The sequence below is a fragment of the Chaetodon auriga genome, chromosome 14 (genome assembly GCF_051107435.1).
Source record: "Chaetodon auriga isolate fChaAug3 chromosome 14, fChaAug3.hap1, whole genome shotgun sequence".
Taxonomy (NCBI): domain Eukaryota; kingdom Metazoa; phylum Chordata; class Actinopteri; order Chaetodontiformes; family Chaetodontidae; genus Chaetodon; species Chaetodon auriga.
This window is the reverse complement of record NC_135087.1, coordinates 15579013-15600247: the sequence shown is the minus strand read 5'-3', so window position 1 is coordinate 15600247 and position 21235 is coordinate 15579013. Positions and strand designations below refer to the sequence as shown.

General features: G+C 43.2%; 2 protein-coding genes across 6 annotated transcripts; one reads left to right on the top strand and one right to left on the bottom strand.

The window, feature by feature from the left end:
- Positions 1–1095: 1095 nt before the first annotated feature.
- On the top strand, positions 1096–7676 carry ccdc28b (coiled-coil domain containing 28B). Of its 4 annotated transcripts, none has more exons than XM_076748538.1 (6): positions 1096–1307; positions 2480–2904; positions 3625–3794; positions 4016–4170; positions 5167–5189; positions 5318–7676. In XM_076748538.1, exons 2-6 carry the CDS (start codon positions 2669–2671, stop codon positions 5370–5372), a joined length of 639 nt encoding a protein of 212 aa, XP_076604653.1. In that variant the 5' UTR covers positions 1096–1307; positions 2480–2668; the 3' UTR covers positions 5373–7676. The 4 variants fall into 4 exon arrangements, with proteins under 4 accessions (XP_076604653.1, XP_076604651.1, XP_076604655.1 ...); XM_076748539.1 differs by having other exon boundaries at positions 1105–1307; positions 2228–2904; positions 5318–7212; XM_076748536.1 differs by having other exon boundaries at positions 5167–5386.
- Positions 7643–21205, bottom strand: togaram1 (TOG array regulator of axonemal microtubules 1). 2 transcript variants are annotated; one of them, XM_076748534.1, is made up of 23 exons: positions 21067–21205; positions 19294–20469; positions 17956–18022; positions 16189–16317; positions 15705–15968; positions 15320–15603; positions 14865–15091; positions 14250–14350; positions 14000–14164; positions 13835–13900; positions 12870–13039; positions 12602–12773; positions 12067–12303; positions 11511–11634; positions 11051–11156; positions 10609–10844; positions 10289–10447; positions 9837–9963; positions 9629–9744; positions 9282–9465; positions 8901–9120; positions 8713–8799; positions 7643–8607 (listed from the first exon to the last, which is right to left on the bottom strand). In XM_076748534.1, exons 2-23 carry the CDS (start codon positions 20323–20325, stop codon positions 8354–8356), a joined length of 4527 nt encoding a protein of 1508 aa, XP_076604649.1. In that variant the 5' UTR covers positions 20326–20469; positions 21067–21205; the 3' UTR covers positions 7643–8353. The 2 variants fall into 2 exon arrangements, with proteins under 2 accessions (XP_076604649.1, XP_076604650.1); XM_076748535.1 differs by lacking the exon at positions 21067–21205 and having other exon boundaries at positions 12602–12770; positions 19294–20447.
- Positions 21206–21235: the final 30 nt, after the last annotated feature.

Genomic DNA, 21235 nt, shown 5'->3' with positions numbered 1-21235 from the left:
ATCCTACAAGTCTTCTAATACAAGAAAATGTTAGACCCTCCCTTCTTGGTAAACGTCCATGTCTTTCAAACCCCATCCCTTTAACTTACAGCACAGTCTACAAGTCCACGCTGAGGTAACCCTGCTGACCCCATCAGTACTTTCTTCTTTTGAAAGCTCCCAGCAGAACCACAGAACAAGAAGAGGAATCCCTCATCTGCTGCCCTGATTTCTGTCCTCCTTCAAGTGGAGCGAGCTGAGTGTAAGGACAGAGGATCCTGTGTGCTGTGTGAAGCCCTTTGAGGTACTGTCTTCACAGGATGTTTATGCCTGAGGTGTTTAGAATATAAGAGACCTTTATCCTGTGAGGGAAGCTGTTGTGCAGCAGTTGTAGTACAAAGTAGGACGAGTCCAAATTAAATATGTAATCATCAATAAAAGGTAAATCCAAAATGTGTTTAAATTCCCCTTTAAGTAATGGGGACAGCCACTAATTGAGGTCTCCCCTGTTTGGCATCAACAAAACTAACAATTATTTTCATTGTCGATTAATCTGTTGATTATTTTCGTCATCAAGCTGCTGTTTGGTCTGTAAAGTGTCAGAAAACGTCAATCAGTGCTTCCCAAAGCCCAAGAAGATGTTCTCAAATGTCTTGTTTTGCCCACAACCAAAAGATACTTAGTTTACTGTCATACAGAAGTAAAGAAAACAGAAACTGGAATTAGAGAATTTTGCCTTTTTATCTTGAAAAATTACCCAAACTGATGAATCGATTATCAAAATGGTCGGCGATTAATCTAATAGTTAATGACTAATTGGTTAATTCTTGCGGCAGTAGTGATTGTCAGTGAACATGATGAGGGCAGATGGAGAACTTCGGCGACACCGTGTGGCCTGATTGCAGCATCTTCAACTCCAGAGTAACTATAAGGAACAGGCTATACATACTAGAACAGGGGATTTAAGTAGCAGGGAACCATCGTGGGCTGATCAGCGTTCAGTCAGCAGTACACAGCATGTTGTCTGTAGCCGTGTGACAGGCCGCACACTAACACTGCCCTGCAGGCTGCTCCTCTCCTGCACACAGAGAGGTGGACTGGCCCTTTAAGACGGATAAAGACGACAGCTTCGCACGAGCCGAGCGCAGTGATGCCGCGCGCTACATTTCACCCGTAATTTCCGTTGTTGCTGCAGGGATAATTCAGCATCTCCCCGGTGTCCAAACAAAGGCCAATTCACATGAAGTGTACTTTAACGTTTTACACGGCGGGAGGAGAAATGTGACGCTGTGCCCAGCCGGTTTGCTCTCCGGTTCGTTATTGATTCGGTAAGTCTTATTTGTGTCATTCGCAGACGATAAATCTGTTTACATGTCGTCTCTCACGCGGAATTTAACAGTTTAATGCAACAAACTGCTGTCTGCTTACTGTTCTGAAGTCAGCTCTTCGCTCGCATTGATTCAATGCAAGAAAGAGGGATTTCAGCGAGTAAAGTTGCCGTTGTTGGTACTGTAGTGGCCATCTTTGGATTGTACTTTGAACGGAGGCTGGCGCAGTGTGTAGGAGATAACATTAAGACAGTGAATTCATCCATTGTAACAGGATAAAGCGTCATTTGGGCCCAGTGCTGAGATCGTAATGACATTAATGCGCTCACTTGCTCCGTTAATGGAATAATAAACGACCGCTCCAACAGTCTGGAGGCTCTGATATCACTGAGCCAAACAGAAAACACCACATGCAATCCAATACAAGTCCTATAATTCATTTAGGAATATTCAAACTTATTGCAGGACTAATTCTATTTATTGGATCACTTTACGCTGTTTTCTTTCCTATCTCTGGCTGCTCACTGAGTGTAAATAGATAAGACCGTTAAACTTCACCATCTTGCCATAAGGAAGGTCTTCGCGTTAATGCAGTACATTGATTTTCTCTGTCAGCCATTTGTCGGAAAGCTTTGTACATTATGTATATTTGTATAACATGCAGCATGTTCCTCAAACTTCTGCATCTTGGTGCAGCATTTCAGTCAGTTACCTGTCAATCATCCCACTCATTCACAAAGTAGAAGATTAAGACAAAGCAAAGGTTTTTTTTTTTTTTTTGATGTCTTGAGAGTTTACATTGCATATAATTGGTTTGTCTGATTGGAAAATGTCCTAAAACCAGTCATGCTCCCTCTGTCAGTACATACAATGACTCAAGGTCTTTCCACTTTGACGCTGCTCTAAAAATATCTTTCTAGGCTGCTGTTTCAATCACTTTCTGTACACCAGGGAAGCATTACGAAGAAAAAAGCCCCAAATTGCTTTCTAATGAACACTAAACGCAATCCCTTTTAAAGTGCTGGATAGCCAGATAAGTGGAAAACTCTTCCTCACTATCACATAATTGTACAATGTAGTAGCACTCCATCAACACTGTTGACTCAGATATATAGGGGATGCTGTTAAATTGATGAAAGCATCACTGACTTTTTTTTTTTTTTTTTTTGCAGAGGAGAATCCTGATCCTGGGCTGCAGCACTAATTTTGGCAGAGTCAGGATCTTCCACAGTGCCTTTAGCTCAGGGAGGGGAAAGCTGCTGTCCTCAACATCCTGCTCTTGTTGTTTCAAGACGTTCTGTACATCAGCCAGGCCGTGGCCCCCCATCTTACTGTGGAGAGCTTCACTTAAATAAGTCACAATGGAAGACAAACGAAAGAAACGGAGCCCAAAGGTGTCTCTCCCCCAGCCCCCTCCTCCCCCCATCAACCCCCGCAAACTCTCTGTTCTGCCTGCCAGCAAAAGTGCCACCTTCTCTCTCGGCCTGCCGCAGCCTCCCTCCCCCAAGAACAGAGGCAAGTATAAGAGGTCCATAGGAGCACCGGGACAGCCCAAAGAGGTGTTCACGGCCGTCGTAGCTCCACCAAAGACCACCAGGTTTGTGTCCTATCAGAACGGAAACTGCTCTTTGCATTTTTTCCCATCATACCGTGTGTCATGTCTCCACCATCGTTATGTCTCAGTAGAGGAGAAAAAGTGTACATAATACTGAAAAGTATTATGTACTGTCAGAGTTTTGGAGTTAGTCAGAATTAGACCCACTACACTCACCATTTAGGACTGACAGAATATATACGGTTTATTGCCTCAGAATTGCTCTTGAAAGCGTTGCTCCATAAGTTTTGCTGAACAGCTGACATTTATTGGATAATGGTAAATGTGAAGCTACTGTGTAGCATTCAGCTGAAGTGCTAAGCCATTGCCAAGGAGTCATAAAGTCAGCAAACGTGAGGTTTTATTTATGTGAAGTTTTAGCCTCCAAAAGCTACTGGTCATACTAGACCAAGCAAGGCTGCAGCAGCAAGACCCCTTTAGTGTGTTGAACTGAGCGTGGGCTGCTGCTATTGTTACTATGAATTCAGCTTTTTATTTTAAGAGGAAGATTGTGTTATTTTCTTCTATAAATCTGCATAGACATAGATAATGCAGATTGCCTTTCACCTTTAAAGGTAGCAAAACCGAGAAACAATAAATTCTTCATACTGTGTGCATGTGATGACATGACTGAAGGCTGGACTGTTCTTAAAAAATGTTGTTAGTGACTTACAACAGCAGATCATGTATGATCGTGATGCTTTCTGTCTGTTTTTTCCTCAGGCCCCACAAGGAGAAGCCCAGGGCCCCACAGCCGGCAGGCCCCAGTAAAGTAGTCCAGTCTTCCCCCCTGCAGCACTCCTTTCTCACAGATGTCTCAGACGTGAGAGAGATGGAGGGAGGCCTCCTTAACCTCCTCAACGACTTCCACTCAGGCAAACTGCAGGCATTTGGTAAGATAACCTTGATTAGAGTGGCCACCGAGGGAATATTCTGTTACGCGCTGAAAATAAAGGCAGTTGAAAAGCGGCTTTGTTACGTGAATCAGACTGAAATCAAATAGCTGTGGTGCTATTTTTACACATCTGGTGCCATGGAAATACTTTTGACTTTGCTGTAATCCTTCAACTGAAAGAGATTAGAGAAGTTCCACTTGTCTTTTTGAACTTTGTAGGTAAGGTGTGCTCATTTGAGCAGCTGGAGCATGTGCGCGAGATGCAGGAGAAGCTGGCCCGACTGCACTTCAGCCTCGACAGCCATGTGGAGGAGCTCTCAGAGGACCAGAGGAAGTGCGCCTCTGACCACAACCTAGAACACCTGCTCTGTAACGTAAGCACGAGCCACAACGGCACAGGGTCGTCCTCATGGTTTCATGATCACAGTTTTCAGAAGTTTTGAACAAGAAATCAGTTTGTGTTTCAGTATTATCTCTGCTATGGCGGACAAGCCACTGAAACAGCATCATGTGACACAAGAAGTCTCCATTGAAAGTCGACTCCAGTTCAGTTGGGTTAGCAGTTCCTCAGTGCAGAGTAAGGCGAATTTCAGTGTTAGTGAGAATAACAATAAGATATGCTTTCATTTTTGTTCTTTTTAAGTGCTTCAAGGGTCAGGAGAGTTCAGGCATTTATCACATGCAGCATTAATGAGAGGAGCTCATGACAAAACCTTTTTTTTTCTTTCACTCTTCCCTGTGAACCTTCATGTAAAGCAGATATGCCATAAAATGAAAAGTCAATATAGTACAGAGTCTGAGCGTCATCGTACAGAATAAGCAGTGTTCAGTTACATGCTTTGCAGTTTCTGGCATGTTTAAATGTTAAATATTATCCAGCACAAGCAGCGATGTGTTGTCCAAGAATGCCTTGAAAGAGTTTCTATTGTTAGCATGTTGTGTCGCTCCCAGTTACGCACGCCTGGGGCTGGTGTGCTGTCTGTGGGCAGGTTGCAATGCGATGTGTGAGGGAAGTGAGAACAAGCCTTCAGCTCATGACAGATACTGCTGCCAGGAATATTTGCCAGCTGTAGCCGCGGTGGCTAATTGTGCCTCAGAGCAGATGGGCTGTGAAGTGACTTTCCTTTGTGTGAATAAGAAGGGAAGTTGACCATTTGCTTTTGTAAGCAATGTTGTCGGATGATGGGAGTTTAATTCAAATATTGACCCGACACACACACACACACACACACACACACACACACACACACACACACACAGAGGCTGTTATGTAATATGATCACATGGAGTGATTAGTGGCCTTGCACTGCCACATCCTTTCTGTTTGACTGCTTCTATTTTGTGATACATTTGTTCATTTGTTCCTGCAGCTGGAGGAGCTCAGCACGTCTATGTATCCTTCTCTAATTGAGAGTTCATTTCTGGGAATCACCCAGCACTCCGGGCGCAGACGCTGGATTTAAATCATCTGTTTTCAGTTCAGAGTCCTTCTGTGTGGATCCTTAACGTGTCCCCGTTCAGACAAAAGCTCCACTTGGCTGAGAACCAGGACCTGCCCAAGACATCTGGTCCCTGACGAAGTGAGGTGCGGAGGATGGCGACCACACACTCATCTTCTCACATCATCTACCAGTCCAGGTTGCCATGGCATTGATCCAGCTGCCTTAGTAACAGAATGGGAAGATCCACAGGAGGAGGGGCTATTTTTCCGTTTGGTCTATGAAGCCGAGGGAACAATACAGTGGCTCGAAGCAGCAGAGCATGAAATGAATACTCAACCAAAATCATAAAATCTTCATTCACACGGCACAAGAAATGATCAGAGGGTTGACTGAACAGTTCGAGGAAACATGCTGCTTCCAAGTTTTCACCATGTTCTTGGCATCAACTAGCTTGGCTCCAGTTATTAGTGACATCATTTGGAAACATATGACTGCATCCGTGTGTAGTCTTTGGTTCTCTATGTGTTTTTTTTTTCTGTCACTGAAAGCACATTTCATGACAAGATGATGAGAGTTTGTGTCATTTCATATGATGCCTGGGCTTTTGCATAATTTCTGAAGGCGTTTGTCTCCGTCAGCAAAGGTAAGAAATTTGAGCCATACTTAAGTAGCAAACATATTTGGCCCACGTCGACGCCACTGTGGTTAGCTCGGAGCTTCAGAGGGAGTTTTCACTTTTGCTATTCTGAATCTGAATCTGAACACGCTCCCTAATTTGTATGTTTGCTTTTAAAGTTTAATACTGGAAAATGGACTGGATTTAATAAAAGGGCAAACCTTTGTTAAAACTGTATAACTGTGCATTTTAAATGGACTTTGTGAAGAGGACCTACTTGTATGTTTGATTAACTTGGATATATAAAATGGTTTATATGTTTGCCAATGTGCAGTCCAGCTACTGTATCATATATATATATACATACATTTATTGTAGGTAAGAGATGGAGGGGTTTGTAGGATTTTTTTTTTTTGGTTGTTTTTGTGAATGAGGGCCCAGGAGCAGCATTCCTCCCAGCACAAACTAGTCCATCCTGCTACTGAAATGCTGTAAAATCGCCTGCTGTAACGTGGAGGTCACAGGGACTCTGTCTAGTCTATTCCCTTGTCTCCCATGACACTGTGTTGGACAGCACATTCACGGAGCAGTGCAGCTCTGGAAGAAATCCCTGTACAGTTCGATTTCAAAATGGCAGCTACTTTCATAGATTTGCATTGTATTCAGTTCAAAACTTAGCAGAGGTGCACCTTGGCCGTAATATATAATCCTTGACAAGCCAATTGAAGTGATACTAGTGATCAATCTGAAACACCAAAGCATGTGGAAGCACTGGTGTGTTCAAGTGGTAACACCAGTCTGTTTTACTGCTACCTCTTTCTGAGTCCTTAGCCTGGATCATCTACAGTGACAAAACATTTCTCAGTCTGGTTAAACCTTTTAAGTAGGGCTGCAACTAAGGGTTATTTTCACTATCAGTTCATCTGCACATTAGTTTCTTAATTCACTGATTTATCATTCAGTCTATTGAACATCTGAAAATACTGAAATATGTCCACCTGAGTTTAGGTGATGTCTTCAAATGTCTCCTTTTGTCTGACCAACAGTCCTAAACCCAAAGATATTCACTTTACAATGACAGTAAACAGACAAAATCAAATGCTGTTTCCACTATCTCACATTAGAGATGTTGGAAAAAGATTGGAGAATTTTTTACTTAAACAAGTTTGCCAGTTGATTTTCTGTCTCTTGTCTAACTGATTGGTCATCTCAACGTTGCAGCTCCACTTCAGCTATTCTCAGTTATTTCACATATTAAGAGGTGCAATTTAAAGTTAGACTGGTTGCTTTACATATTGTTAAGAATATTGTGCATTCAGTAACTGTATTCATTAAACTGTAAAAAAAGCTCAATTTAAGGACAAATAGTGTGTGTTTCTTGGATAACATTAAATTCACTTTTTATTTTGAAAGTCAGCACTGAATGACTGTGCTCATTTCCCTTCGACCATACGTCCAACTCAAATTCAAATGAGGCACCTGGAAGTTAGTTTTACAGAAATAAAACACTTTATTTATATATGAATCTGTCTTTGCTCTTGTTCACAAACAAGTCAATATAATTTAACAATAGATGAGTTAAAAGGCTACTTGAAGACTGGCACTATGCTGAGACAGAATCTGGGCCTTCCCTGTTTCTCAGGCAGCCGCTGGAGTCCAGATGAATTCCTTTTCCTTTCATGCTGTCCTCATCCAGAAGAATTGGTGCAAACCCAACATTGATCTAGGCATCAGTGTACATATATATATTTATATATATCTCCTTTACAAAAATATACACAGTTTTGATCCTGCCAGTAAATTTTGGTCATGCAAAAAAAAAAGGAAAGAAAAAGACAGTACCTACTCAGCACATCAGGAACAGGACCTTCAAACCATTACACAATAGATAAATTATGAACTGTACCATCATACAGCATACGTTTACAGATTAAGCTAATACTGTGCAAATACACATCGGAGCTGTACAAAAGTATTTTGAACTAATCTTGTTAATCTCAATTCACAAATCTTCAAAACAACTACATAAAACATTTTGAAAATATCACATCACATTTGACAACACGGCAAAAATATACACCTTTTAGGCCCCTGCTTCTTTCTGGTCTTTTTGTGCATTTCCATTTTACATTCCACAATAGTGTCTTGATTTGTCTACAGTACATGCTTATATTATGAAAAAAAAAAATTATGACAATCATGGGATGGTAAAATGTAAAACTAATGAAGTCTGTCGTGATAATGAGCTACCTTTTCAAAGTGCAAAGAGAGCAGGTTGAGTGTGTTGAAGACCTGATGTCAGTGTTTTAGAATTGTCCATGCTTGTGTACCAGAGGAAATCTCATTGAGATAAGAATAAGAGCTCCTAATCTTTAAGGACTTTCTCTTTATTGATATAAAAGTGCAGGCACTGTAAGAAATGTAGAACATCTCTGTCTTCAAGTAAGGTCAGTGTTACTGTTCTTCTCTTCCAACATGTGTTTGGATTCAGTTTTACCTTTAGGACAAGGCCCTCAAGACCTCATTTAAACCTTTATGGACATTGGCAGGCTGGGAGGCAGCGCATTCAATCAGGCTGGGCCCCATCTGGGTGTAAAGGGCTTGGCACAGGTTGGCGGTAGCACCCCTCACGCTGCCGCCCCGGCCATGAATGGTGCCGCTGTGGGTGGAGGTGCCCAGGAGGTGCCACAGCAAGGGCAGCACTTTCTGCTCCACCATCTGGGGCTTGCGAGGGTAGAGCTCTGTCACAAGATCTAGTGAGAAAGTGAGAAGAAGCAAGAGGTTGTCAGACACACAAACCAATTTGAGAGCTCAGGCTAAAGTCCTACTGCACTGTTGAGTTATTCCGACAAACGTACCTGCAACCTTTTCGATAAGATCAACCTTTGCTTTGCCGTTTAAAAACTGAGCCTTGGTGCAGAATGGCTGAAGAAGAAGTATGTTGTCTGTCATGGAAGCAAAGAAAATCGCAAAGTCAAAGCCAAGAGTCCAATTAACACTCTAACTTCATCTCAAGCAGATATATTTGAATTCTGGAAATGAGTACCAAGATTTAAGATAAGTGCATTAATCGCTCCAATAGCAGCAGAGTAGATGGCGTTATTCTTGGAATTGAGGTGATTGTCCACGATTGCTGGGACCAGGATATTGACCACTTGGGACAGATTGTCCTTTAACAAGTGGATGATTTTCTGTAGAGACTCGAGGGCATACAAGTTGACCTTGCTGTTGGACTCCTGCAGCCTGGCCCTGAAGGCATCAAACACCTGAACGAAGAGACGCCACAGGGAGAGGAACAAAAGGTGAAAGAGGTTGGTGATGTTGTCGTGATCAAACAGAACTGCACGATGCTAGTTGAGAACCATGACATAACACATCGAGTAATATTGATAGGATGTGAAAAAAAAAAAAACAGGCTAGTACTAACCGGGAATATACTATTGATGACCATGTTGGGGTTGTGTTGGCAGTCGGCTGCTAGCTGGTCAATTCCCTTGATCCTCTCTCTGAAGTCCTTTGAACCCAGCAGACCTGAGATCCGCTTGATGTATTCGGTCTTGTCTGCAATACTCTGTGTCTGAGATCTACAGCTGTAATGACTATTTGACTCCCTGGAGATGATACAACACACATCAAATTTGTTTATTAAGCCTGTGAGTAAAGTATGAATAATGTACTTTCCATATGTATTATGTAGTTTGTGTAAGCGACACCTCTGCTTGAAAGGCTGAGTCTAGTGTTTACACTGCTGCACTGGTTGATATTCACACCCACCTGTTGGTCTGGTTGAGTGGCTCCCTGGTGAGAGATGAGGCCCTGACTGTACCACTGCCTGGGAGGGAGCGTCTACCCCTGGCTGACTGGGTGTCCTGGGGCATCTCACCAAGACCCTAAAAGGACCAAGGTATCTTCCAGGTAAGATGACAGTGTGACCTTCAGCAAGACACCAATGCTACAAATGCATACAGGAAAAACACAGTACCTTTGTCTTGAGAGTGAAGACGGTGTCTCTGACAGTTGGTAGGTCTTTGGTGGGAATGTATCTCTCCAGGATCTTGTCAAAGTCAGGGTGGGATGACAGGGACAGCAGCATTCGACGTCCAAAGTATCTGTGTGTTGAACCAGAAAACAGTGAGAACTCAGATGCTAAGTCACACAGTCTGTCTCCTCGGTGGTGATGCTCTGATCGGCCCTGCAAATATCATGTCCATAGATCAGCTGTCAAGCAGAGAAATCAACTTTTGCAGAATAATTTTAGATATCTACTTTAGCATGCAGGTGTATATTATATGTTGCAATATACTGTATACATCTATACATCCACAAGGCAACAAAATGTTACAAACACTTCAATCCAAAATGATGAACATTATCTGTGAATCAGCTGGCAGACCCAACCACTCTTTGTTTCATGCCTACTAACATTCTACATACCTGGCTTCCTGTGAGGAGTCTTGTGCGAGTTTGGTGACAGCAGGTAAGATTCTGTCGGTGAGATCTTTACCTCCAGACAGCAGACGCACAGCACCGACCTTCTCTACCAGATTAGCCAGATGCTGGGCGGTGCATTTTCTCACCACTGCATTGAGGTGACTATCAGAAGAGGGGAAACCAATTCAGAAATCAGAAATTTAAATTTTAAAAATGGTTTGGTGTCAACAATACTGCCAAAGAGGCCACAAATTTTCCAGATCTGAAGTGTGTTAAAACAGCTCTTCACTGTGTGTGTGTGTAGACAGAGTGCACACACTGACCTGAGTCCTCCAGAGAGTAAAGCACTGATACTACGAGTGGGTGTGCAGTGCTGCACCATGCAGTCCAGTGCTGCATCCACATCCTGTCTAATGAAGGCGTTACTCTCTCCAGCCTTCTGCAGTAAAGCTTTAACTGTCCCCTCCAGCTCCTGGTCCATTGCCTTCTGCAGGTGGGTGTACAGATCACCCAGCGTACACACTGCAACCCTAGACACACCTGAGCGCAGGTTCTTCACCTGAATAAGAAGGATATTATCAATACCTCATGGGAAACACGATCGTTCCAGCACCAAACAACAGGAAACAGAGGTAAGTATGAAAGACGTCTATATGACAAAAATGAGGTATCAATTTATGAGCCAGGAGCGAAGTTCAGATGGAGTAAACCGGCAAAATCAATACAAGTTGAAAGGTGGGAGTGTTATACAACAAGTTATACTACCTCTTGAATGAGAGACAGGCAGACATCATGAAGCCTGCCCTGGAGTGTGTCTGAGTGGTAGTGAGCCAGACCGCGCAGGAGCGTCAGACCCTCGATCTTCTTCTCCCTGAAGTTAAAAAAAAAAGACAGCTTGTAGTCATTTTTTGGAGACTTTCTTGACCACACGTAAAGATACAGGTCCTGTTACGTACAATATATGCTGACAGTGGCTGTGTCTCTTAACCAAAGTATTCAACTGTATAGCAGAGGATCATGTTACCCCACATATGTCACAATATTTGGAATGACTATAATTTAATATTTTAATGTACTCCTTAGCTAACCAACACCTGCAAATGCATTTTTTATTCTATTTTGTAAACCTCCGTATGGCCCCTGGTTTGAGTTAGAACGATGGATCAAAGCTATTCTTCTCTGAAGCAGTACAGCTGAGACACTGTGACATGTAAGTGTTTCTCACCAGTCTTCAGAGCTCAGCAGGTTAAAGCTCTGTGTCAGTGCCAGGTCAGGCTTTGAAAATGGACACAGCTCCGGAGGCTCTGAGGGGTTTTTCCTGTGGCCCACAGTACCAGGGGACAGCTCATCTAAATGGCCCGTCAGACACCACATAACACACAGACACACAGATTCGGTCTCATGTTACATCTCTATCAGTCTGAAAACAAGCAGTGCGTGTGGGCGGCGGTGCATTAACAGCAGGTTGTCAAAACAAAGCATTGTGGCACATTATCCAAAGCAAACATCTTATTCACCGTGCTCTGGTGGCTCAGATAGTCTAATTAATGCTCCGACGTTTCCAATAAACAAATGCCTGTTAAAGCACTGGTTCATCTATTTATAATGCAGTGGAATTCTGCTAAATTACAAGCCAGTGTCAGACTGAGAGACAGAGAGACGATACATAGCAACATGACAATGATACACTGACATTTTTTACTTGTTTAAAAAACAGATGATGAGCTTTACATTTGGTGCAGCAGGTAGATGAAGTCTTTCAGGCTTTTAAATCCACTAACCTGAGCTGTGGGACAAAGATGGTCGGGTTCTGCTGAGGCTAGGGGCCCTCCTGATACGGGACGGGTTTTTGGGGTTGGGGGGCACTGTGGGGGGGCTCGGCTGATGGGGCGGAGTGAAGCACTTGGTGGGGCTTTGGGGTCCCTGTGGGCTGACAGGACTGGTGGGGCTGATAGGGGACTCATCAGAGAGAAGGTCTGCTTTGGTGGAGGTCAGTGTGCTGCCGTTCAGATGCAGATCTACATCAAAGGAAATCAACCTTTCAAGTCATTATGAGGGGCATACATGGATGATTTAATTTCTTTTAAGATCGTGTGGGTTAAATAAATTACATCACAGCAAGATCCGATCCTTAAGTGCCATATCTGAGCATATGTAGCATAAGGACTGATAAGAATTCAAACATATATTGGCCAAAGGGCAGTAAAGATAAGGAAATAATTGAAAAAGCTCATTTATAACCAATAGTAAAAATCAGAGAATGTAAAACTAGCACAACAAAAACAGTTGGTTAAGGTTCACAAATGTCTCTCTTGCCTTTGATGATTAATACTCTGTTCTCCTCTGTGGGTGAGTCAGACAACATCTGCCTGACTCGGTGGCGAATCTTGTCTCGTGTGTGGTCCCCTTGACTGAACTGCCCCTCCTGCTGATCCAGACACTGCAGCCGGATCTTATCCCTGTTAAACCTTGCATTCTTCACCCTCTGCTGCACATGCATTGGTAGAAAAAACACCAGGTGGGTCTTTGGTAACTGGGAATCTTGTACGATGTATGATTTACCACTGGACAAAGTGTGACTAACCTTAACCTCATCTGAACGAGGGCTGTCATCACTGTCTCTGTGACTGCCAGACAGAGCGCGGCTGTAGATGCCTGCTGAGGGATCAGTGGGGGGTTTGGCCACAGAATCATCCTGCTCAAGTGACAAGACAAGCCCTGGATGGCTGGAGGTCACTGTTGTGCCAAACATGCCTGAGAAGCATGAGGGGGGGTGTTAGCTGGCTGATGGAGAAAGCTTAAATGTTAAACTTAAATCAAAGAGGTGAACATCAAACCTTCTCAACCGCAGAAAGAATCAGTAAAGAGATCTATTTCAACTTTTGAAACAGTGGACAGTTGGACAGTCTGTGTTTGTATGTGGCAAAAGGATTATGGGAAAACACTGCAAACTTTGGCTATGCTTCTATGCAAACCCTGTCTTTTGTTTCTATGCAATTCGACAGGACTCTGGGAAGAGCAACACTTGCTTTTCAATCTGTTGTAAAACAGCTGTGAGCTAGAACACCTTGGCAACCAAACAGAATATTGGACAACAAAATTAAGATCTGCGGAGACTACGCCTGTCAAAACCGGCCAAGAATTACATTTGATCATTTCTTCACATAGGTTCAAACTACTGGAATATCTATTTTTGCACATTATGAACATGAGAGGGAAAACCAACACGAGACATCCAACTTGTACATTACTTCAACATGTCTTTGAAAAGATCTACATACTGACACATTATAAAACAAATAAAATAATGTTCTATACTGTGCTGTATTATTCGCACAATGCATCTTAACCAACATTTAGTTTTCAATCACTGCAAGTTATGTTTGTAGGGTTTCCAATTGGTGCCGGTTCATGAGTCCTGTAACATTGGTGGTCAAATATTGTCTGATTATGGACCCTATTTTTCCGTGTTTTTGTATCCAAGTGACTCACGGGGTCAACATTTTTTGAACATGAGTGCTGCAGCCATCAGCTGCAAAACAGACTGACCTCTTCCAATGACTCCTTCAGGCATATCTGTGGCTGGTGAGTTCCTGCTGCTGTGGCTCTGAGATCCTAAAAATCAAAGGAGAAGATTTGATTTTATTATTTAACAACACAAAATATCATAACAGGGTAAAAGCTCTGCTCTGCTTGACATCACGGTTGACTGACCTTTGGCAGGCTTCAGAGCTCTGACCGATTCCCGGAGGGCTGGTTTGACCAACGGAGGGGACGGTCTTGCTGTCTCTTCCTCAGTTTTGATTGTTCCATTGGAGTAAGTGACTCTTTGCCCAACCACACCCACCTCAGACGACAGCTCATTCCTCTGAGACAATCCTTGAAAAAACAGAAAACAAAGCCACAAATGAGATAAACTGCACAACGAAACAAATTTGGCACAATCATTTAATCCCTTTCATACCTTGAAGGCTGCTGAAATCCATGGACACAGAAGACCTCAGTTTTGCGGAAGGCACACTTGCAATGCGAGGTTTCATTCCTGAAGAGCCTGAGTTTCCAGAACTGTTGACAGATGTGACACATGAGAATGATGCTGTAAAACTGCTTAGCACAAACAACACCAGATGGGTACCGGGTTACCACTGCTTTAACATGTCACCCGCTCTATGACAACCTCAATTAACTGAAAACTGACAATAGCAACCTGGCCTGACTGATGTCCCCACATACTGTAATTACTCATGACTAATTTAACATGACCAAGTCTGAATGATAAATTGATTATTTGAAAACATGATATACAGTATTCTTATACCTGTTCACATATGTATAAACACAACTTGATGAAACATTTTAAGAGTTTTCCTTAATACTGCTATGAAATTTTGCTAGAGATGCATCAACATTCGATCAGATCACCTAGTCTACTGAGGGAACCTGTGTTGTAAGCATACAGCTTTCAACACAAGTTATTGTACTTACAGTTTGAGTCTACTCAAAGACAGACACCAGGTGCAGTGGTGGAGGAACTTTGAAAGCAATATATGGAAAATGTTGCAAACTGTGGATCCTTTACCTGGTTTTGATGCCATTGAAGCTGGAGTTGGCGACTGAGCTCAGACTGGAAAGACCACTCTCGCTGGCTGAGCTGGTAAGCATCGGAGAGGTGTGTGATGGTGAATCCAGACCCAGGTCCAGTCTTACAGCTGAGTCAGGGCTGTCTGGATCTGGATCTGAACTAAGGCTCACTTTGGCCCTCTTCTTGGCAGCACTGTTGCGCAATGAGCGCAGAGAGTTCAGCATCTGTGAGCAACATCCATATTGGCACATATGAGCATGGAAGGTAATGTTACTGAGCCAAACCTAACAGCCTGTACCCTCCTGCCTTTGGCCATACAGTATCTATTGTACCCTGTATACTGGATACTTCTTTAAGCATTCCCAGATGCTGAGGGTGCAAGTCAGAACTTGCAGTGTCCTACATTTTCCAGCTGGGTCTTTCTAATGAAAAAAACAGACAGTTTGCTCTACCTCTTGCATGTCCAGAGGATCATCCTCTTGAGAATCTTGCACTGCATTGACACCATCGGGGTCCAGATGAAAGTCCCTTTCGAGCCGCTGATTCTGAGGGCTGCCTGGAGCATTGGATCTCTGGCCATTATGGGACTGGATCTGCTCTGCTGTAGGGACAACTGGCGAGATAGATAGGGTTGCCCTGGTGCTGCTCAGAGCCCGGCGGAATGATGAAGTGGAAGAAGAACTCATGAGGGAGGCACGAAGGGGCTGGGGAGAGCATCTGCTAGAGGGATGGTCTCCTGAAGGAGGTAAAAGAGGGAGGATATTAAACAGATGATGAAATGAGAACACAACATTTCTACACTCAGCTGATGTGTTGATTTCTTTTTGACGAGATTACCCTTTGCCGCGCATGCTTTGTCTCTCCAGGGGCTGGTGTCTCGCTGGTGAGGGCTGTTCTCTCTCTTGTTGGGCCAGGTGTTGGACATGGAGAGGGACGAGTCTGCATGACGGCGGGACAGTGTTGGAGTAAGCATGCCTCCTGGGAGTGTAGCCAGTGGGTAGGAGGGCAGCAGGAAGGAGCCGGATGTAGTGGGGTTCGAGGGGAGGGAAAAGGTGCGCTCAACACTGGGGTTCCTTGAGAGCATGCGTCCCTTGGGTGCCACTGTGAGACAGAGCATTGACACGTGAGGTGAGGCGAAAATATGGTTCACGACTGGCTTGATGTTGAAGACTGTCCATTTAATTGACTCAAGTTCTTTTTTTTCCTCAAAAATTTCTTGCCTATCTGTATGTAAAAACTTTTAAACTTAAAAAGAAGAAACTTTAAAGGGATGGATATTTGTGAAAAATAAGCAGATCATTTTGAGGCAATGACTCCTTACCAACATCTGATTCAGAGAAGTTGGTGGTTTTAAAGATGTCAGGGTCTAAGTTGAGGCTTCCACTTCTTCTGAGGCGTGCAGGGGACACCCTCCTTCTGGAGGACTGAGGCTTCTGAGGCTCTGCAGTACCTAGATGGGAAGAATATTTTTCCATTCACGCTATAAACCTAATAAGGTTGCACAACAACATTATCTGTAGGTATCACAAGTACTCAAGAAATAGAAAAAATTAAGAATAATTGGGCAGACACAAAAGAAATCCTCCATCTGAGGTGACAAGCAACTGAAAAGTTTTTGGATATTCCATGTCACACACCATGTGCAACCCTGTAACTTTCACCAGGGGCTACTTATGTTTCCTCAGAGGGATTTTACTTCCTACCTGCTGTTGTTTTACAAGGGACAGTCTCTTTCTACTCTCTTTTTTCTGAAACCTTATTTAGTGCATACATTAAATGTCAGTGCCTGACTATTGCACTGAACAAACATTCAAGTCTGACAAAGTTAACAAATGCTCCTGACCTTTTGGCTGAGACATTGAGCTGTTTCTTCCTGAGCAGTCCTTAAGTTCAGATATAACAAAAAAGCAAATGTTGACTGAAGATTGAGGGCATTTGAGAGATGAGACTGATGGTAAGATTTACTTTACTGTGGTGGTAAATACTGCTGGCAAACTTCACAGCCATAAATTGAAAAAATTTCAAGTCCAGTCTTGCCTGTGAGAGCAGACTGTTCAGGGACTCAGAGGGTATGTAGAGGGGTCACGCACAGGTGCAGACATAAAAACTGGACATTTACACAGTAATGTTACACAAGAGTGCAAACATTCAGCAAAGCACACAAAGGATCTTTATTGAGTATGGAAAAAAGAGACTGCATTGAAATATTCAAAGCACACCTCCTGCACTTGTAACCTTCATTTAGAGGTTACCACAAAAAAATGTTCAAATTACAGCAGAGAGTTTGTCTAATCCCTTCATAAGGAGTTAAAATCAAACAGCTGGTGGGTCAAGGAGATTAAATCCAATATAAATTCCTCTAAGGTGAGAAACAATATAACATTCTGGCAAGAATAATGAGGTAGGCAGCAATGTCTTTCCTCTCATATAAATTATTGGACAAAATCTGACCATTTCCCATCAGCAGACTTCTTTTTACTGCTTGTACCCAAACTCGGGGGTAGTCAGCTGCTGGCAGGTCATTTTCAACTTAACAGCACTGACAGTCTGTTCTTAAAATACAGTCCCTTGCTGATGTTCACTAAGAGCATTAATCTCGTGTAGTAGGACCTAGTCTTTAAAACATTTTCTTACCCCTGGAAGCTTGAGCTGACATTAAGGGGTGAATACTACTCTCACAATTAGCCTGCCTCATTGTGACATGCTCTGGAAGCGTTTACTGGATGTACTAAGGTAAAAGTTGTTCCATGAAGAGCACAAAGTGAATCTCACAAGGATTCATTGTGTCTGTAACATCACAGCAGAGTTTAGGAAACTAAACAGTTTGTGAGTAGCATGGTCTAATGGTCTCTTCTGGTTTGTTGAGAGACAGGTGTGACACTCATCTGCCTTGCAACCATGCTCATCTCAGGGCTTTTGGTGACATGTGGCACGGTGACTCCTCTGACTCAGCATGCTAATCCAATTTAAAGCTGCTCTAATTTGAGTCCAGCTGAAGTTGACCATGACAACCAGCCCAGTGTACTTGTCACCTCGTATGGAATAAATGTGCCTGTGATGTTGAGAGAGGGGAAGCATTGGCACTTACTGAAACTGGGTATGTAGGTCTCTGGACTCAGCTTCCTGGACAAGGGAAGGAAATCCTCATTGGTCACCTATTAACAGTCAGAAAATGATTTCCTTTATTAACAACAACAGAGGATGACAGTCAAATAACTAACTTAAAGCAATCCTTAAACAAACAGGGTCTAAGTGTAATTCCATCCACTGGCCTGAACAAAGGGATGCCACAGATACTTGGCCAGCTCAGACAAAAGACACTGGCATTTGGGTGGGTCTTCTGCTACTGTAAACAGCCTTAACCAATTGTACATGACATCTAGTGTCCTTATGAAAGTTTGACTGCCAAACTACAACCTCTGGAATCTTGGCCAACCATAAATAAATCATGCAGAGACAGGATTTTGACAGATTTCTATATCAGTGCATGCATCTCAGCCTTTGAGAGACAGAGAGAAAGAGAGTGTGGCTGAGGTTATTCCCACTGCCTACAATCTGATCAACACTCATCAAGGAGCACTTGGTGTGATTGCAATCAACACTAGAGCTGTAAATAAGCCATGTTTTACAAGCATAACCCTGTGATATTACCAATTATGTCTCACGCCCCCTTCAGTGCGTGTGCTGTGTGATAATGGGGTTGCTGGGAAACAGACACTGCTGTAAACAGAAGGTTTTTCAAATGGAGGCTCTAAGCTGGATAATTGATTCCAGAGCAAAATATGGTCAATTAATACCTCATGAAACAAAGCCACTCATCTCAACCAATGGACATTATTAGAATAGAGCTGATAGCAGCTTATGTTTCATAAATTATTCTGCTTTGTTGGCTAATAAAATGTGATCTGACAGACTTAGTAGACAAATTGTTTGACAGATTGTTCATAGCTTCATCATTCCTCTGAAATCGAAGCAATACTGACGGGAGGCAGAAAACGCAAGCACACAAAAATAACCTCCTTTCATGCTCTCTGAAATGACTGCACTTGTTGAATGATTGGGAGCAAATCAGTGTAACTGCCTGGCCGCTGAGATTGTCTGTAATTTCAAAGTCGATGTGAAAAAGACTGCGGCACTCCTAAAACCTCTGTACAGCCAGCAAATGGCTGATTAAGTCCTAATTGCTTGGAGTATTTTTAGAAAAAATTGCACACTGCTTGTTGAGCCAAATAGCTGCTTCATCATTGTCAATCAATGACAATAAGGACAAAATTTCTATCTGTGCTCTGAGTAAACTAGCCTGCTGAGAAAGAGAATCATAGAGTTATTAAAAACATAAGCTAAATCTGGTAATGTCCCCTGAAGGCTTAATTATAATAAGAGAAAAGTGAGAATATGTCAAGTAGACAGGGATGATGGACCACACCTGTTCGGAGTACTTTCCATTAGGGGTACTGTATTGCTGGTCGTTCTCAGTGGATGAGAAACTCGACATCTCCCAAGGTAGTTTGTTCTTCCCTTTACCCGCGCTGACAATCCTCCTTTGAAGTGGAAGGTCATCAGTGAGGGAGCCTAAGCTGCCATAGCCATGCAATCGGTCACAGTCTGGTTCAGTTCTGTGGCTCCTGGCACTGCTTACCCGCCCCCCGTTCATCACCCAGTCCAGATCGGCTCCAGAACCATACTGCAGAGAGCATCGGTGTCCTGGTTTGGGCACCACCAAGCCGTACTCCACAATCCCCTCTGGGGAGAGTTTTGGAAGAACGTGCCTTGCCCGTCTTGCCTGGACAGCTGCCATAAGACCCTCTGCATCCTCATTAAGTTCAACCATGTCCACTGCTTTCATTAGAGGTTGCTTTTTCCCTGTGTCAAGGCAATAGTCAAAAACAGCAAACAGCTCAAGGGTGGCATGGCGAACCTTCCTTTTGCTGTCTGCCAGGTATGGTGCAACCTCAAAACAAAGCTTGGGGATGTTAAAATCTTTCCTTGGATGAGTAAGCATAGCTGCCATAATGATGTTAAGGACATCTTCGCGAACCCTTGAATTCTTGTGTTTCAAGCTGCCAGTGACAAGGTCCAAGATTTGCTGCGGTGCAACAGCTTTCATCAGCTGTCGAAACACATTCATGTATTCATTTCTGGTGACGGTGCGAGTGTCCCCAAGGGCCTTCAGGGCCACAAAGACTATCTGTTTGAAATATTTGTCTACACCTGTATCCAGCTTCTGAATGAGTAAGTTTAAGACTTGCAAGGTGCCATACAATACTTTAAAATTACTGTCATCCAGCAGTCGTGGGAGAAAATCGATGAGCTCCTCAATACTGCCAGATGGGACTGATTTCATGTCCACTTCTGAGAGGACGCGTTTGAGCTCCTCCACCCCATTTGTGCGATTTTGGTAATTTTTCAGGTCCAGAAGCTGCTCGTGTAACTCCTGGGAGATCAATCCAGGTATCATTATTGATGGTCTTATGGATGTGGTCAAATTTGAGAATCCAAACGAGCAAACACAATCCAGTGAGGACAATGATATTCCTCCTCTTCACTTCGTGCTTTCATCCTGAGTGGCTGGTGATGGAAAACCACTCTCCCGTGTGTCAAGCTGCGAATGCACACCACAGAAAATTAAAAGGATTAGACAGAGGACAAGCCCATTTGTTTATAGTGAAATGAACGCAGTGAGGAGCGAACTCGGTAATAATAATGTATATAAACATGTTACAACACAGCCACAGCACTGCACTATTCGACCTGAGGGAATGTCTTATTGGTCCCCAACATAATAATCACCATGAACTACATTAGATTAGAGCGAGTGGACACAACCACTTGTGGCTTGCAGACACGGTACTTATCGACAGAATAACTGAGATAACCTTGACCACTGTACGTTTCGTTATTCCCTGTTATTGTAACATTAGTCGCTATGAAGAGTGTCGACTGGAGCTCGAGCCAGTTAAACGATACCAAGTAATGGCTTCAATGGGCTTAGAATCAATCCCTGAGTAATGTTACATTACCGTTAAGCAGCCTACAGTAGTTAGCTAACGTAGCGTTAACTCTACATAGAACCTTTGCTAACTGCAACACCGTTCAAACGGTGCTAAGCTAACTCGCTAACGTTACTCCGCTAATTGTGTTGGTGGTGAGTGCGGGCTGACTGGGCTAGCAAAGTTAGGAAAACAGCAAGAAAATAGACCTTGCATCTCTCCAGGTCCTCTTCGGTGGCGCTCGCAGAGACTGTTCAATGTTAACGTCGCCCAAATGTCCATGTCATGCTGCGGCAGCTCCAGTTCTCAAAGTGCAGACGTTTTCCTTGGTTGTTTTAGCTGGTATCTGGAGTGTTGAATGTTTGGAAGCTACAGAGG